Source organism: Neoarius graeffei, chromosome 7 (genome assembly GCF_027579695.1).
Source record: "Neoarius graeffei isolate fNeoGra1 chromosome 7, fNeoGra1.pri, whole genome shotgun sequence".
In the NCBI taxonomy this organism is placed as follows: Eukaryota; Metazoa; Chordata; class Actinopteri; order Siluriformes; family Ariidae; genus Neoarius; species Neoarius graeffei.
In genome coordinates, this window is record NC_083575.1 from 48,286,424 (window position 1) to 48,305,064 (window position 18,641).

At 37.1% G+C, this 18,641-nt stretch overlaps 3 protein-coding genes across 4 annotated transcripts; 2 read left to right on the forward strand and 1 right to left on the reverse strand.

The window, feature by feature from the left end:
• The first annotated feature begins 252 nt into the window (after window positions 1-252).
• Window positions 253-5,681, forward strand: si:dkey-196h17.9 (exocyst complex component 3). The gene is made up of 11 exons (XM_060924709.1): window positions 253-449; window positions 753-1,215; window positions 1,317-1,539; window positions 1,630-1,730; window positions 1,842-1,919; window positions 2,389-2,512; window positions 2,770-2,886; window positions 3,068-3,217; window positions 3,713-3,834; window positions 3,949-4,021; window positions 4,934-5,681. The coding sequence occupies exons 1-11, from the start codon at window positions 287-289 to the stop codon at window positions 5,021-5,023; spliced, it is 1,704 nt and encodes a 567-aa protein (XP_060780692.1). The 5' UTR covers window positions 253-286; the 3' UTR covers window positions 5,024-5,681.
• A 1,223-nt stretch (window positions 5,682-6,904) lies between these two features.
• LOC132889398 (uncharacterized) lies at window positions 6,905-14,250 on the reverse strand. The gene is made up of 8 exons (XM_060925845.1): window positions 10,644-14,250; window positions 9,345-9,493; window positions 8,867-9,077; window positions 8,558-8,637; window positions 8,043-8,117; window positions 7,713-7,772; window positions 7,309-7,522; window positions 6,905-7,052 (listed from the first exon to the last, which is right to left on the reverse strand). The coding sequence occupies exons 1-8, from the start codon at window positions 10,837-10,839 to the stop codon at window positions 6,958-6,960; spliced, it is 1,080 nt and encodes a 359-aa protein (XP_060781828.1). The 5' UTR covers window positions 10,840-14,250; the 3' UTR covers window positions 6,905-6,957.
• Window positions 10,616-15,363, forward strand: LOC132889397 (uncharacterized). 2 transcript variants are annotated; one of them, XM_060925843.1, is made up of 4 exons: window positions 10,617-11,663; window positions 11,787-11,866; window positions 12,602-12,676; window positions 13,019-15,363. In XM_060925843.1, exons 1-4 carry the CDS (start codon window positions 11,279-11,281, stop codon window positions 15,221-15,223), a joined length of 2,745 nt encoding a protein of 914 aa, XP_060781826.1. In that variant the 5' UTR covers window positions 10,617-11,278; the 3' UTR covers window positions 15,224-15,363. The 2 variants fall into 2 exon arrangements, with proteins under 2 accessions (XP_060781827.1, XP_060781826.1); XM_060925844.1 differs by having other exon boundaries at window positions 10,616-11,663; window positions 12,602-15,343.
• The last annotated feature ends 3,278 nt before the right edge of the window (window positions 15,364-18,641 follow it).

Sequence of the window (18,641 nt, forward strand, 5' to 3'; positions counted from 1 at the left end):
TGGCCATCAATATGCTACTATAGAATAAATATAAGTATTTGGGGGTACCTCGTACTGTATGTCTCAAAATACTCTGTAAAACAAACTTTAAAAATCAAACAAAGCCAAAGGGAAAACCATGGAATTTGAATATGAAAGAGATTTGAGGTAATGGGGAAGTACTGCTGTGGATGAAGCTGGTTGGTTCATGTCTGGGGAATACCAGCCATGGGTGTGTATTTAAGCTGGCTGCTCAGAGCTTGTAGAGAAGAAACAAGATCTGGCATAATCGGAGCATTTCATCATAATGCCAACAACTTTGAGAGTAAGTTGTTCAATGGAGAGGAATAGCAAGAAAATGGCAAAAACTTTGAAAATCTTCAACCACTTATTTAAGCAAAAACGTCAAGATCGACAAGAAGAAAGTTTGGTGAATCATATGAGTTCAGAGCCCCCTGAGCCTGCAGATGGTAAGTTATATATTCATTTATTACTGTATATCACTTACTCTTCCAATTCAATGATCATAATGTAGATGTTATGATGACAAAGATAATTGTTTTCATTACTTCCATATATCCCAAGTATTAACACCTACAAGAGAGGATTTGTCAGTTATTTTTGCAACAAACTGTTACTTTGATTGATAGCTATATTCCTCCCAGTTGAAAATTGTGAAGAATTTATTTCCTGTTGAAACCACAACAATATCAAATTTCACTGAGCAGCTTTATTTGTCAGATGGCATTTATATACCTGTTTTTCATTTTCAGAAAATCCCATACAACAACCTGGTTGCCTCATGAACACAACAGATCAGTTTGGTGCAGATCCCCAAATGTACACTCAAGACTCAATTCAGGAGCTAAAAGATGCAGCTGAGCAGGTAAAACAGTGTGGTATCACACCTGATGAAAATGGGGGCTCTGGCAGCTACTCTCAGTGCAGCTTGAAAGAGTACCTCAAAGCAGTGGAAAGGTTTGCTGATAACAACTTTCCTGCACTGCCAACAAACTCACAGTCACACCCTGGGGAATACCTGAATGTCGCTATGGATATGATATGTAGCAGGGTGATTGGATTAGTTCCAGTCTTGGAGGATTCAGGACTATTGAGTTACCTGTGGGACAGTTATAATCGCCGCCTGTTTGACATGTTGCATCTGTTAATGGATAGATGTTCATCAGTGAAAGACTCCTTCTTCCTTCTACAATGGGTGAAAAATGCATACTTTAGGTACGTATGTTACTAATATAATTATGATCCAATATGCTGGGATAGTGCATAACCATGTAAAATGACTTGTCATGATTTTGCTTAATTATTTATCATTTCAGGCAGGGCCATAAAGGATGCCTGAGCACACAGAAGGATGGTTTACTCGGTGTATCGGACCCTTACTTGCTGGCTGATTGGTTGGACTATTCAAAGCAGAAACTCCTCACACTCCTTCAAGACAATATCTCGACTACCCTGCACAACATCTTGCAACATGATGAGCCTGTTTGTGATGACAGCAATGAGGAGGCTTTCATGAAAGTCCAACTTGATGTTATACAGGTACTAGGCAAATAGGATATCCCATTTTTTAATGCACATACTCCTGGGTAATCTCCAATATTAACATCCCTTCTCTCTGTCTCTCCAAAGTGTCTGAATGCTCCCATTCAGGCAAGTAAAACAGTCAGCCACATGCTTACAACTGCTGTACAAAGACTTTGTTGTGATGAACTTCACAGTTTCATACAGAGGTGAGTTTGTTAGATTTTCTGCCCTATACGAAATGACAGCTGTTTTGTTTTTTAAATATGTAAATTAGTATAAAATGAACCATCTCTCTACCAACAAATGTGTGTTGGCAGGTATATGAGTGCACAAAAGGCTGATGAGGCAAATTTACTACATCACTTCAGGACAATTTATACATGTAGGCAACTCAGGTAAGTTTGAAAGGTGATCCTTATTAGGGTTAGTGTGTAACAATATACTGAGCCAACGGTTTAATAAAAAAAAAAAAACAACAACAATATCACAGATCATGTTTTAATGGAGTTCACAAAACATTTTGTTCAGTCCGTGGATAAGCACATTTTCCAAATGATCTAAATGTAAATGTAAAATGTAAATTATTCATATGAAGTGGTCAGACACATTTCCATAACGTCTACTAGGTAATTTCCTGTCAGCCTAAAATGTCTTTCTTAAGAGTGATATTCTGAGTGGTATATGGTTTGGAAATTACTTGTTTATTTAAAATTATGTACTTTGGTTTTGTTTAGGATTTCTGTGTTTCATCTCAAATTATCTTTTAAGCAAGAATGCAGATTTACATGGTCTATATCTTATCAGATTAAGCCTATAATACATTATTCAGCCTATTAAGTTTGATACTATTTTCCTTTGCTTCAGGTCCTATGCTCTGAGTATTACGGATTCAAACAATAAAACAGATTCATCCACTCTCTTGATGTTGGACAACATTGAGAATAATTCTTTGTCCAGTGCACAGCAACAGTTTGCAAACATAGCAAAGGTGAGTCCTTCATGTATTCATGTAAAAAAAAAAGAACAAAAAAGAGAAAAAAAGTGCTGTATTGTAAAAGGGATTCCCTAAACATGCACAGGATAATCTAAATGCAAATGTAATAAAAAAATATCTCACATACTGTAGATTATATGACAAATACTGTTAAGCTTTCTTGTTTAGTTTGTGACTGAGCTTTCTCTGGGTCAGCAGATTCACGATTTACTATTTATTGTTTTCTAAAGTATTACATTTATCAATTTTAGGACAATTTAGAGAAGTATTTCAACAGAAAGGATGGAGATTTACATACAATGATAGACATTATTCAAAACATGGTTACAACTTTACCACAAATGGAACAGGGAAAGGAGATAAAACAGGTATGTATACTGTAATCATTTCACATTTCAATTATATATATCTGAGAATCTCCTGTTCACTTACCTAGCATTCTTTTAAACCTCACTGTATTTTATAAAAAGTTTAGTTTTTTTTACACCTGTAAAATATCACAATTTGACATACAATGACTCTTAATCACTTAATTTCTATGTTTTCTAGCTTATTGTAAATGCAGCACACCACAGTGTTACCAGAGCATATCTGCAGTGTTTAATGCAGAGAAAGTACAAAAAACTGGAAAAGAGATGGAATGATGTGGAAAAGAGAATAATGCAGGATGCTGAATATTTCCACTGTAACTTTGCACAGGTGAGAAACACAAATGTTAATATACTGTACATTCTTGTGAAGTAATATTAGACTCGGTAAGAATTTGGAATTTGGTTCATAAGCTGTCCATGAACACTTTTTGGCTGTTGTAACACACACACACACACACACACACACACACACACACACACACACACACACACACACATATATGCAAGTTATGAAAAGGAATGTAGACTATTTTTTAGTGTATGAATAAATCAAGAAAGTAGTAATCTATTTCACTATCAACATCTATCATGCTTAAACTATTTCTCTAAGATGGTATGCAAAGTAAATGTAATTCTTACTACACAGTAACAGCCAATACAGAATGCTCAGTATGATAGCACTGCAAACTCTCGTGTTTCTGTGTGAATTTGTTTTACATTTTGCTGAATGTCTGCCATGGTTTATTTTGAACGCTCCTTATGGCTAAATTTGATCTGTAAAATGCTATCTAAAGCAAACGTAATTTTAACTTTTTTTCAACAGAATGGAAGTGACAATGAGTTGAAAACAGTCCTGCTGAAAATGGCTGAGATTCTGCAGTGCCGTAATGTAGATACTCTTAAGCTTCTCTGCTCAGGACTGTACATCACATTCCCTAAGGAGAGGTAAACTCGTACACCTTTATGCAATAACAAATTCAATTAGATCCATACATTTTGTTACATTTCTGGTGAATAATAAAGTCTTAATTGAAAAATGTGCTGTTTGTTATCTTGTAGTGAGGAGTACGTACCCGCCCTGCTGCACTGGAGAGGGGAATTGTCAAGACGACAGATTAAGAATGTAATTGATGTGAGTAGGGAAGCTGAAGACCACTTTAGAAATGGAGACCACATCAGAGTCCATTCCCCTATGTACCGTTGGTGCTGTCTTTATTGAACATCAAGATGAAGCAAATGACCAATCAGGCCCAAGACTTTGTGTGCATGAGTTTTGTCCCCCTGGGTTTTGCCTAAAGACACTATTGTAGAACCAAACATGACGCTGATTATCAGGTTATGGGGAATTATTTTAAATTATTTTAACTTTGACTTTCCAGTTATTACTTGATTTATTGTAGATAATTAATTTATTAGTTATTACTTGAATTATTGTATTTTGCTACATTTTGGTAGTAATTTAAAGCTAGTCCTCAGGAGGTGGAATGCTGCATTTGCCTTCTTAATGTTATTTCACAGTTAGTACATGATTTTTCATCATGTTGCATTGGCCTTGTTTCCACAGTTGTATTTGTGTAATGTCTAACTAAGCGAACAGATTTTAAGCTTTTTAACAATTGATTTGTTTAAATATGAACATGAAACGTTGTCTACTTATGCACTTTAAAAGAGCAAGGCTCTGTATGTCATGCAGCAATATTTGCTATCTTTATATTAAATTTATTTTATTAAATTATGTTTGTATTCATACTGAGACCTTGTTGTGTCTACCTGATGTATCACATGTGTTTGAAGACAAGGACATTAGCCTGTTAGATCCTTGCTCTAATTTCTACAGTAAATAAGAAACATTGCTTTGGTATTTTAACTCCATAACCTTCCTTACCTCACTATCAATACTTTTAAAGTGCCTTTAGGGAACCTTACAGCAATGTCCACTTGATGGCAGCATTGTACATTTTTAGTTAAACTAGCTTCAAAGTAAATGATAAAGGCAGGCTTGGAGAAGATCCAACTACACTCATAGTGTGCTGTTTTCTTGCAGCTACAAGAATCCATCCATCCATCCATCCATCCATCCGTAAACGCTTATCCTGTGCAGGATCACAGGCAAGCTGGAGCCTATCCCAACTGAATATGGGCGAGAGGCAGGGTATTTCACTGGGAGTTTAACGTTCCTTAGTGAACAGGTCTGTGGGGAGAGGTCAAACAAAGTAATCCTAAAGATCGCATGAAAGGTACAAAGCAATTAAGTGTACACTGCCCAGATTAGGGTTACCAAAAGCCAACCCTGGACCCAGACCTCTGTCTACATCAGTGGCGGCTCCTGAATTTTTTTTCAGGGGGGGCAATTTTCCCCCGTTATGTCTACACGGACCGTAAATGTCCACAGGACTGAAGTAAATTGACCTACAGTAGGTAGCAAATCAATTGGCCGTACTTGTTTTTGCCTGGTAAATTCAGATATCAATATAGACTCTCTCTTCTCTCCACTAGGTGGCAACACTAAACAAGTTAAAGGCGGCAAACTAAGGTAGCCTAGTAAACTAGATCCACCCGCCTAGCGGCCAAAAATATTTTTGCCAAATATTCACATTTAGTCTGGCTTGCCAGGCTAAAACTAAGGAAGATTCATTGTGAAGCCTTCAAAGCAAAACATTTGGCATCACAATCAATTAATATTACATTACTCATTTATTTTCTCATATTATTTCCAGTATTCTATAATAAGTAGACACATTCTTAATTATAAACATATTCTAATTTCTTCAATTCTAAAGAATGCAATTAAAGTGGCAGGATATAAATCCAAAACAAGTGTTTAAGTTTTGAAAAAGATGAAGAAAAGCATAACCATCAAACAAACATGTGCAGCTTAATTATGTGGGTTTTTTTTTATATGGAATTGCACCATTTTAACAACAAATAATTCTAAATAAATTCTGCAGTTTTTTTCTCCAAGAATTCCTCCAGAAAGCCATGCCTTAAAAGGAAATTTAAAGTATTACAAGCATGTCAATGAACACAAAAGGCTTTAGTTATTTAGCTATACACACAAGGTTACACAAGGTTTTGTAGTCAGTGCAACTTGGCTTAACAAGTTGGAAAAAAGGTAAGGTGCTGCTGGCTCCAATGAACACATATACTGTACAATATATAAACACTGAAAATATGCTTAATTTACACCAAGTCAGAGAGAACTTGAGGCTACTGAAATATTCCAAGCATGGCAATGTTAAACTGCCATTGGTAAAACAAAAACATGGCAATGTTAAACTGCCATTGGTAAAACAAAAACATGGCAATGTTAAACTGCCATTGGTAAAACAAAAACATGGCAATGTTAAACTGCCATTGGTAAAACACACACACACACACAAAAACAACTTTTGCCTAGTAAATTCAAATATCAGATATCACTCCCTTGGTAAAATTTTCTATAGATTTCTATAGAAAAAAAAGTCTATAAAAATTCTATAAAATTTCTAAATTAAATTTTATAGAATTTTTATAGACTTTTTGTAGAAATTTTATAGAGTTTTAATAGAAATTTTATAGAGTTTTAATAGAAATTTTATAGAGTTTTAATAGAAATTTTATAGAGTTTTAATAGAATTTTTATAGAGTTTTAATAGGATTTTTATAGAGTTTTAATAGGATTTTTATAGAGTTTTAATAGGATTTTTTATAGAGTTTTAATAGAAATGTTATAGAGATTATACATAGAAATCTTATAGAATTCCTATGGAAAGTCAACAGAATTTAACGAAGTTTCTATAGAATTCTTTATAGAGTACTGTGAAAATCTCTACAGCAATTTCTATAGAGATTGCTATAGTTATTGAAGTCACCTGCATATACTCGAAGACCTACCCATGAAAATACAGTGAGCAACTAAAAAAGCTATCAAAGGCTGAAAACATAAGGATGCAAGGTGCCATAGAATTCAGGACATCCTACCAAATCACTCTTAACTTCCAAAATGCCAGACCCTGGTACAGTATGACAAAAGCGCTTCTTGCTGAAAGTATTGAAATTTATTAGTTTTATCCTACTAGTACATGTAAGCTAGTTTGCTGCCTTTTTTGTTATTTCCTTTAGCTTGTTGGCAAGAGACATCTTTATAGTTGCTGGAGGGCATCCAAATTTACGGCATGCAAGATCTGAAACAAAAAATGGGATTTTGAAATTTAAAAAAGGAAATACAATTAATGCATTGCTAATCTATTATCAATAACACTTGAGCTATGAGAAAGCAATTCTAACAGTGCAAAAATGAGTAAATGACTTTTTAAATACTGTGCACTACATGAACATCTAAAAATTCAGGAATTTACAGATATGGCTACTAGCTCCATGAATGCACTGTCAATTCTGGCCTTTATTATACAACTGATAGAATATACAAAGACCACTTACCAACAACTGCCTCCACTTTAGTTGGGTCAAGGGCAGGCTTCTGATCCTGGTCTTTAAAGGCATTTGATTTTCTGCCTGTCAGACTTTTCCCAACAAGCTCTGCATCGGTAAAAATGGTCTTTAATAGTCTTCTGGCATATGTTGAACCCGACTTCACTGATGACAAAGCCATCAGGCTAGTTTTCTCAACCAGCACACCTCGTCCAATGTCAACCTGAGGACACAATGATTCAAAATTGATTAATATGCAAATGTATTATAATAGGTAAAATCCATGGTTTCATACACCTTTTCGACGTGATGACAACATCCCTTCAAAATGCCTTAATCAAACCTTCAAAGTCTTGCTGCATTATTAATACTACTGGAGAAAATTAGATTAAACCCCTCTTCATTCATCATACCTTTGTGGTTTCTTTGACTCTGCCAGGGGTGGCTGGTAGGCCATCATTTACATCTAATTGCTGTAAAAGGATAAACATGCACAGTATAGTTAAAAGTATCAATCAAATTTCAAATAATATATCCTCCCAAAAAAAAAAAATCACTGACACCAGTCACTTTCCACATCAATTAGTATTCTCCCAAATAATATGAAATGAGTCAGTATGATGACATGACAGCTGTGCCATACTGAAATCTGCAGCCTGGCCAGTTCTCAAGCCTAGCTGAATTTAGTCAGTGACATGAATGGCAAAATTGACAATATTTGCTGGTAGAAGTCCTAAACTCACCTTCGTTCCTTCTTTTTCAATTGCAGAGGTAGGAGTTACCGGTGCAGTTATCGGCCTAAGTCCTATATTTGGGTTCTGAAATTGAATAAACATTTTTAGATGTAATGCTTTTCCTGTATTACAGAGAATTTGAGGTTGGCACATTCCTTAAAAAATACCCTTTTTTACCAATTATGCATGATTTTTATTTTGTTGCCACCAAGGAGATTGTAGGATGATAGAAACCGGGTGACTCCACTTGATGAAGCTGTCGAGACTAAACGACAAAGCTCGAGAAATGAAATAAATAAGTGGGTCCTAAAGAAGCTAAATCCTTGTCAAAATTATTCCATGACTAAAAACGCTCTTATAATGTAAATCCCTCTTTCATAGTGTTTGTAGGGTTGGAGGGCCATTAAATAAAGAATAGAAAGCCTTGCCTAGCTTTATGCCTAACAAATTGAACAGAATGGACAAAAATTCTTCTATCCACAAGTAGGTGGTTATAGCATCTTGTGTGAATGCCATTGTCTTACCTGTGACTCTGCTTGGCCAACCTCTTTTGTTTTACTTTCCCTAATGAGCATTTTAAGGTTGTCTACTAGAGATCTTGCATCTGTGTGATAGGAGAGGTAGACAATGCATCAACACTTTGAATGATCAGTTCATACCCTATGCATTTAACTTGAAATTGACAAGACTTTGTCCATTATTTCAATGAATTTTTACTGATACTTTTAGCATTCTGCCTATAAAACAGCAAGAAAGATCTCAGAATTGGGGATCGATATTTGCATAGGAAGAGAAGCCCATTTTTTCTGAGGTTAAAAATCCCACAAACTAACCTGTAACTTGCTTGTAGTGCTCAATCTCAGCTTCTAATCTGTTTATTTTTTCTTTTGCCAACTTGTATTTTTCTTTAAGCTTTGGCAATTTTTTGCAGCCTTGGCAACCGTTTTCTTCAGAACTGTCAGTGTCTTCTATTGCTGATGTTGAAATTAGGATTTCTTCATCATTAACCTTCTTTCTCTTGACTTTTCTCTTCTCATTGGCATCCTGTAAAATACAAGAGAAATTTTTGTTTCAGAAAAAAATAATTTCCTTTTAAATTGGAATAAATGTGCAGCAGTTACAGATGGTATCAGAATAAATTGACAGATAATTGATTCTAAGCAGACACTGCATCTTTCATCTAGCAAACATTGAAGACAGGCCTTCCTCGGAAGCCGATTGCAATTTAAGCCCTTTAAAAAGATATAGCAACTGATACCTTAGAGACTAAAAGACAAAAATGGACAATGGCTTTTTATTATATGTACTTACTGAAGAAGTGCTTTCACTTTCTGACAATTCATCAGCCATCCTTTTATTTGCACACCGCAAACTTTTTCCATTCTTCCTACCAACTTCCATGGCAGCCTCGTAATTCTTAACTTGTTCGGTATGCTTGGCTTCCATAGCCTTATCTTTACCTATGATACAAAACATAATGTAATGTAACATTTGAGAACAATACTCTTCAATTACCAGGTGACAAAATAGAAGCATCTACAATATTATTATAATGTATGAAATCAGCCATGTCCAACACATAACTGGTAGGCAATTTTACATGCTTTTTTATTTAATATTACGTTACAACATGGACAGCCTCAGGGGCGTAGGCAGGGGGGGTTCAAGGGGTTTGTCTGAACCCCCCACTTAATAATCAAAAAGTAATTTAAAAAAATCAATGAGCCCTTCAAAAAATTAGAGAGATTAACTAGACTGACTACTGTCTAGTCAAACAAGAACAGCAATGTGATATAAGTAGGGTCATTTTAAGGTCTTAGGCATTTATGGACCATGATGTAGAAACATTGGTTGCATTTGGATAATAAAACTTGCTCTGATATCTGATATTGCCTAGTTATAGGCCTATATTTTTTCTTTCCCTGCACCTGGGCCTGGATTTGACCCCCCCCCCCCCCCCCCCCCCCCCCTCAAAAAATCCTGCCTACGCCCCTGAGCCTTGCCCTTCTTGGTCATATCATCGACATCATCATTACTTAGATTATAGTCTGAGACCTTGCCGGGTTGTTTTTTTTCAATGCCCTCATCCTCAACAGATTTTTACAAACCAATACTTTTCTGAATCTGGAGATTGCATCGTATTAGCAGTATAAGAACTGGGAGTCTGGGATGTTTCAGATTCTAAAATGATAGGAAAGGGAAATTCAACATCTCAAGTTTTGCCCACATTTTCTGCTTAAACATGTTAAACTGCACTCTCCCATTCAAACTCCAATAAAAGTTGAATTTTTAACTTCTGAATTCATATAAAGTGTTACATTTCTAAAAACACAATGAGGTCTAAGGATTCAGAAAAATGTTGGTTGAGTGAATTTGTTTCAAAAATAAGGAAGTTATCACAGAAAAACAACCCGGCAAGGTTTCGTCAAACAGACTATAGGCCTAGAAATAGGATGCTATCATTTTATCATATAATTAAATTTTTTTATCATTAGGCCTATTATTAATAATAATATTCATAAATCGTTTGCTATCGCCTGATTGCTATGATAAAAATATATTTTTATTTTATAATGAATGCGACATGTGCAGCTAGGCTTATTTTCTTACCAAAATCCAAGACTTTAGCTGGCGCTGTCTCTCCATTCCAAGGCATATCATAGATGTTCCCGACTGCTGACTGAAGCTTCTTTCCAAGGGCCATTAACTTTAACTCGGCACCACACTTTCCCACTTCTATTACATCCCATTGTGGTGGATCTTCAATCCATTGTAAGAGTAACCATGTTGTGGTAGACGATGCCATTCTCTCGGATCCACTTGATTTCCCACTGGGCACTGTATTATCACACTTTTCAAAAGATTCTTTAGAATATTTGTAATGCGCGCTTTTACCTTCCTGAGCTATTGACACACGTGGTGGTCAAACCAGTTATAACCGGATATAGCCAGCAGCGGTTCTTAGTCCTGATTGGTGCTTATTTACAATAACAGTGTATAAAGTGTCTAGTATTGTTATAGAAAATACAAATATCTATGAGGGACATTATTTTAATGTTATAAGCTATCTTGATTTGTCAAACTCAATCAGTATTCGAGTTATTTATTTTCTGCATTTCCGGTCCTGCATTCCAAGATGGCAGCCGCTATCCCATGTCCCACGCTACACTGAGGAGTATCTAATCAATAAGTACTGCGAAGAAATAACCAGTTTGAAGTTCATATAGTGATAATCAGAAGAGGAAATGAGCAAAAGGAAAAGGTACCACTCTAGTTTTGAGTCTTTAGATTTCGCTAAAATGTCAGGAAATGCCGATGAATGTGGCCATGATGGACGCGGTGGTGATTGTATTAGTAATCATGGTGCATCATCATCTCTTTCTAATGAAAGTAGTAAGTCATCATTGTTCACGGACACAAGTTTTTCGTCTGACTGCAATGACGGTATAAGCGAAAGGACTGGCTCAGTGGTATCATCGCAAACATCTCTGACATCAAACGACAGTGAGTACTCTTTTGGACAGGATGATGAACTTCTAGGCTTACCCCAACACGACCGTGTCCGTGATGTGGAAAATAAAGTCAAAGATGGAGATGAAGTTGTTCCCAAAAATAATGAAGTGTTAAGAGGTAAGCACTAACATAATCAGAGTCAGTTGGATTGTGAAATTCACCAATTTCTCCCACCCAGTATTTAGATATCTTGTGTCTGATCAAAATAATAAAAGAGTAATAATAAATATTTCATTGCAGGTGAAGAGGGCAATGGATCGACAGACGGTGAAAGTCAAAGTGAAGTGTCTCTCTCTTCTACCAGTCATTCGACCCCTGAGGTGAGTTGCATTTTCCTATGGTTCTTGAAATAGAGATAAGTTAATATGACAAAAATCAGCTTGTTACTTTTGGTATTTTTGGAGAGGATACATGTAGGGTAAAAAGTTGGAGGATTGGCTTCTTAAGATGCTAAACCCATTTTGAATAGATATTAAGAGCCCAAATAGAAAATAGACATACCCGTACTAAAGTTGTTTATTAATTATTTAGAAATGAAAATAAATTAAACAGTTCACTGGATTGTATAGTTTTTATCCACGACGTTTCAAGCGATATCCATCACTTCATCAGGTGAAAGTTTGTATGATACTGGAAATATTCAGTTGCGTCATCCATATGACGTCATTGATTGCATAGACCTGTCCTGGGTAATCCTATCTTATGTTGCAGTGCTGTATCCCATGTTCTAGATAATTTAAACCTTAAACCTCCATTCCGATTCAGTTTCGGGCAAAGTGCTCTTTCATAAACTGCTTCTTTTACTCCCCTTTCAAACCATCGTGACTCCCTGTCTAGTATGGAAACATTTTTTAATGTAAACGAATGTCCTGTAATGTCTGTGTGATTCGAAAACTGCTGAATTTTGTCCTGAGGAGTTGTAGCTCTTATGTTGTCGCTTGAAACGTCGTGGACTTAAAACTACAATCCAGTGAACTGTTTAATTTATTTTCATTTCTATATATTTAACCTGGATGTCTGATAATATTCATAAATTTATTAATTATTGTTTACAGAATCTTGAAAATGGTGAACTCGATCAATATGAAAGATATAATGATGAAGAACTGGCTGAGAGACTTAATGATTTGGTGAGTACAAAAATGTAAAATGAGTTGAGGACTTCCGATTGGGTCGTCCCGGTCTATGGATTGAAATTTGTGAGTGACATAATTAAGGATATTTCATTGTAGGAATTAAACTAATGATTTGTCAAGACTCGGCTGGTGGTGATTTGGGCCAATTAACAATTTATTTCCTCTTCTGCAGTAGTGGTGAACCAGTTGTATAATGATAATATCACGCTGCATGATTTGACCCCTTCACAAATTTTAAGTCAAATCTTGAAGGAATTATGGTAGACAGACTGAATGGCCAAAAAACAATATGTACATACAGATTTGCTCACACCGTATATTATTTTATATCTTCAGGATCAGAACCTCTATGATGGGTGCCAAATAACAAGGCGAGAGAGTATTCTACTCATAATGGGACACATCATAAGGAATCATGTGAGTGGAACAGCTCTGCAGAGCCTACTGACAGTCTTGGAGGCACATTTACCAGCTGGAACTGTATTCCCTGCTTCCCAATATCTTTTTATGAAGAACTTTAAAAACAGTGACATCACTCTAAGATTTCACTCATACTGCCCTTCTTGTATAACCTACATTGGAAGTAATGATATGTGGTGTGAAAATTGTGACACAAATGTGTCTGTAAGTGACTGCATAGATAATGGCAATTATTTTATAACATTTGATGTTAAAGATCAATTGTTATCTATGCTACAGAATGAAGATATTTGTAAACACCTACAAATTGGGGCAAAAAGGGGACTTTGTGATTCCTATGGAGGTCGATTATATCGTAAACTCCCTCTCGAGAATGATGACATTACTGTTTCATTCAACACAGATGGCGTTCAAGTATTTGTTTCATCAAGGTATTCAATATGGCCATTGCAGGTAATAGTTAATGAGTTACTTTATGCTATAAGAAGGAAAAACATTTTTCTTGGTGGCTTATGGTTTGGTGACTCTAAACCTGACATGAATACCTTCCTCAAACCTTTTGTCACTGAAATGAATACACTATCAGATACTGGCTTTAAGTGGGGTACAGAAAATGACAGCCACACCAGTAGGGTGTTTGTAACAACATGCTCTTGTGACTCAGTAGCTCGCTGTCTTGTACAAAATGTGACACAGTTCAATGGTTGGTGTGGGTGTAATTGGTGTTTGTCACAAGGTGAAGTAGTTTCAGTTGGTAGAGGGCATGCAAGGGTTTATAGTATGGAGAACCAACTACCAGTTAAGAGGAATAAAACTTCTCACATAGAACATGCGAGAACAGCTGTTCAGCAGGACAAACCTTGTATGGGTGTCAAAGGTCCATCAATCTTGTTTCTTTTAATGTATTTTGACATTGTAAACAATTTTGTTGTTGACTATATGCACTCTGTATGTTTGGGTGTTGCACGCCAGGTAGCAGGTCTATGGCTTGACAGTTCAAATCATGCCAAAAATTTCTACATTGGTAACTCCATAAAACACCTTAGTGACCGCCTTCAATGTATAAGACCACCAAAGGAAATCACACGTATTCCTGGTGCCTTGCAACACAGAAAAAGTTGGAAAGCTAGTGAATGGAGAGCATGGCTTCTCCATTATTCCTGTGTTGTGACAGTTGGGTTCCTAGGTAAACAATACCATGATCATTGGATGACACTTGTAACAGCTATGCATTTGTTGCTTGCAGACAAACTAGATGATGAATCTTTTCACCTATGTGAATCATTACTCATAGATTTTGTAGTTAAATTTCAACAGCTTTATGGAAAAGAGTGTATGACTTACAATGTCCATCAGTTGCTCCATGTAATGGATTGTGTGAAAAACTGGGGACAGCTCTGGGTGTATTCAACTTTTCCTTTTGAGAGCATGAATGGAAAGCTCACAAAAATGTTTCATGGCACAACTTGTGTGCATAAGCAGATATCAGAAAAGTTTATGTTGATTAAGTCATTACCATCATTATCAATTGGGGCCTTTACCAATAGCCCTAACCTTTTAAGCTTTTTCCAAAAAAATGTGTATGGTTTTGCTAAGGGTATTAAAGAGGCATATAATGAGACTGTATGTATTTTAGGCCTGCCTGTCAGACTTGCCCTCAACTTTGAACAGCTATGTTCATTGAATAATATTGGTGTAACATTAAAAGATAGAACTGTCCAGGCATACCCACGATTAGTTCTTCAGAATGGTTTATATTTCGTATCTGAACAGTTAAAGCATAAGAAACAAGAAAGAAATAATTCCTGCTTTCACTTAAGAGATGGTCGGATTGGGACCCTGCAGTTAGTGGTTGCAGTGTGTAAAAATGAATGTGAAGATGATATATGTAACTGTAAAAAAGAATTGTACTGTATATTTCGACGTTTAACATCTACTCGAATAATGTTTCAGTTAAATACAGGTATATATAAAGTTAAGGGGCATCAAATTAGAGAGGTTGAACTCACTAATGAATTGATAGCATGTAATTTATCTGATATAGCAAATAAGTATATTTACATGAAAATACAAAGAAAGACGTTTGTTTCACTTCTTCCAAATGCCATTGAGCTTGACTGAAAATTAATGTATAGCGTATATCAGCGTTTATTTTGGAAGTACATTTATTAAATTGTCTTAAACTGTAATTTACATTTGGATCAATTGAGTTGTTGATCAGAAGTGTTATTATGTGAGATAAATAAAATAAAGAACATTTTTACTGGAGATAAGTACTGAAGTTGTTCTTTGGATGCAAGGCCTTTTGTCTCAGACTGGAATTTCTGTAGGGTCTTTAAAATCCACCAAATTGTGTTTTTATGGAAATAACCATTATGAAATTTATAAAATTCTGTTGGCCCTAATAAAGTACAGCTTCTATAGAACTCTGTATCAATTCTATAGAAATCGTTTTCTATAGACTACTATTATATAGAATTCTGTTGAGACTCTATAGAAGCTGTTTTCTATAGAGTACAACTTCTATAGAATTTATACTATTTCTATACAACTTCTATTGAAACTATTTTCTATAGAGTATTAGTTCTATAGCATTCTATAGAGATTGTATAGAAAGAGGGGTTTATATAGGATTTTCTATAGAGTTTCTATAGAATTCTAAAAAACATTTTGACAAGGGCTGTACCGTCTGCTGTGCTACTTCCAGGGTGGAAGAGAACGCAAGGGTAGCAAAAACGAGCATTGGCTACATCACAGCCAGCTAGCCAAGTTTTCTGGTGGTACCAGTTCTTGTTAAAACCTCTTGAGCAGGTCTTCTCCCCCTTCGTAGACACTTGCTTGATGTTTAAATTCGGTCTAGGAGGTCCTAGCTGTTTGATTGCTATTTTCTCCTCATTGGCACGACGACTAAAGGGAACTTCTTTCAGAGACGCTATCGTATTGTTGCACTCAACACTCGCTGCCATCTTCATAGAATGTTCACACATTTCCTGCGCAAGTTGCGTTTTCCAGCCCAAAATTATGTTCAAAACCCGCAAAAATGCACTTAAAATTGCCCAATCTGGCAACACTTGCGCGGCGCAACAGGCATATGACATAAGCACGCTGCTTGTGCGAGCACATAAAACCTAATAGAAAATGCATTGGGAGCATGATTTTCGAAAAAAACGTACGTACCATTACTGTCAATGGGAGATTTTGGGGCAAATCTGAACCTGACAGAAATCGCCCCAAAAGGGCGTGGCTACACCAGGCGCGACCTTAGCCTGATTGGACAATGACATTACTGTTGCCGTGGTAGTAGGAGTAGATAAAAAAAAAATCTCCCTCCCTGTTTGGGAGTGCGTCGCCCAAATCGCCCCTATTAACGAGCCGCCAGTGGTCTACATTCACATTAATACATCCATCCATTATCTGTAGCCATTTATCCTGTACAGGGTTGCAGGTAAGCTGGAACCTATCCCAGCTGACGATGGGCAGAGGCGGGGTACACCCTGGACAAGTCACCAGATCTTGGTGGCTGACACATAGAGACAAACAACCATTCACACCTACAGTCAATTTAGAGTCACCAGTTAGCCTAACCTGCATGTCTTTGGACTGTGGGGGAAACCAGAGCACCCATAGGAATTCCACACAGACACGGGGAGAACATGCAAACTCCACACAGAAAAGCCCCCGTTGGCTGCTGGGTTTCCTCCGAGTGCTCCGCTGGGCTTGAACCCAGAACCTTCTTGCTGTGAGGTGACAGTACTAACCACTACACCACTGTGCCGCCCCAGCTACAAGTTTCAATAAATTGTATTAAATCACTCCAAATCAGCAAACTGCCTAAAACCTAGGGTTTCTTGTTGCATCGTCTTACAATAATGCCATGGAGGGCAGGAGCTCTATGCACTCACTCACTCACCCTGACGCCCTGTAGGCCAATTGAACTGTCAGTTGCCAGCCTCTTATGAGGCTGTTTGTGTCTGTCTTGAGCAGGCCTATCTTGAGGCTTGTCGCAGCTTCCCCAGACAATCATTTACACACACACACACACACACACACACACACACACACACACACACACACACACACACACACTTGAGCAATTTAGCCCATGTTTACATTAGACCGTATCAGCGGATCATCAGATTAACGTTTTTAAAACGATTAGTGTGCACACAGCAACACCAATACACGATTCGCGTGCACACAACAATACCAATACACGGATACGCTCGGCTCCGCAGGCATCCTGCGCTCCAAATCACTCCGCCCTGAACAGCGAGTGCCCTCTGGAGGGTGCGCACTCCGGCCCTGCGCAGCTCACAGAGTGCGCGAGTGAAGCGCACGAGCAGTGTTTTCGGGACTGAGCCGCTGTGTGTGTGATCCCAGCGCATATCACTTAACACTTGCAAGTGGAAGGATGGCAAGCCTAAAGACAATCATAACTACACAATGGGCAGTATTTGCATCAGTATTTGCAGTATTTTCATACTTTTATACTCTTTAATGAAAGGTGATACAAGGCGGAAGTCCGTGCTGTTTTTCAGCAGTCGCGTCACATGACCAACGCCAGCGAATCAGGAAGGTGGATGTCACAGTGACGTTGTCCAATGAGACGCCAGCTAGAGCTCAGCACAGCGTATTCACGTATCTCAATGTTTACACAGCACCGGACCAGATACGATCTAGATTGAATACGTGGATGCTGGCGGATTCCCGTTTCCCGGCGTTTCCAGGTGGTTTAATGTAAACGGACAGTGCATCCGCGAAGAAAACGAGACAGATACGGTCTAATGTAAACGTAGCCTTAGAGTAGCCAGTTAACCTAACTACATGTCTTTAGACTGTGGGAGGAAACCCACACAAACATGGGGCAAACATGCAAACTCCACACAGAAAGGCCCCCGTTGGCCATGAAGCTCGAACCCAGAACCTTCTTGCTGTGAGGTGACAGTGCTAACTGCTGCACCACTGTGCCAGAAGCTCCTTGTATGTAGCAAATTTATCTATTAATCTTGATATAGCATTAAAATACACACAATTACTTTGTAAGGTGTTGGTATTATCCTAGTTGGCATAAAAATATGCTTGTTAACTAATGAACTAATTAAACCATATTCCTGCTTGGTGGCTGTAAGCTCAAATTTTGTTAGATAAATTCAGCATTCCTTGGGGGCATGTTTAAAAAAAATAATTTATTCAGTGAAAAATGCATTTATTTATTTTTTAATTTGTCAGAACTGCTTCCTATAATGTACCATTTTGGAAACCAAGCTTCAGATATAGACATACAAACACTAAAGCAATAGCAACTTCTGCTCTATTTAATGAGCACACACAATAAAACAACAGAGGATATGGATGTTATGTTTACTGATTATTACCTCTGCCAAGGTTATGTTTTCGGTAGCATTGGTTTGTTTTTTCCAGAGGTGTGACTGGGCACAAGTAACAATCCATTAAATTTTGGCGGTGATCCGGATCACCTTCTGGATAACCGGAATTTTTTAAAGGATTCTTGGCAGAGGTCTGCGCTCTCCGAGTGCTT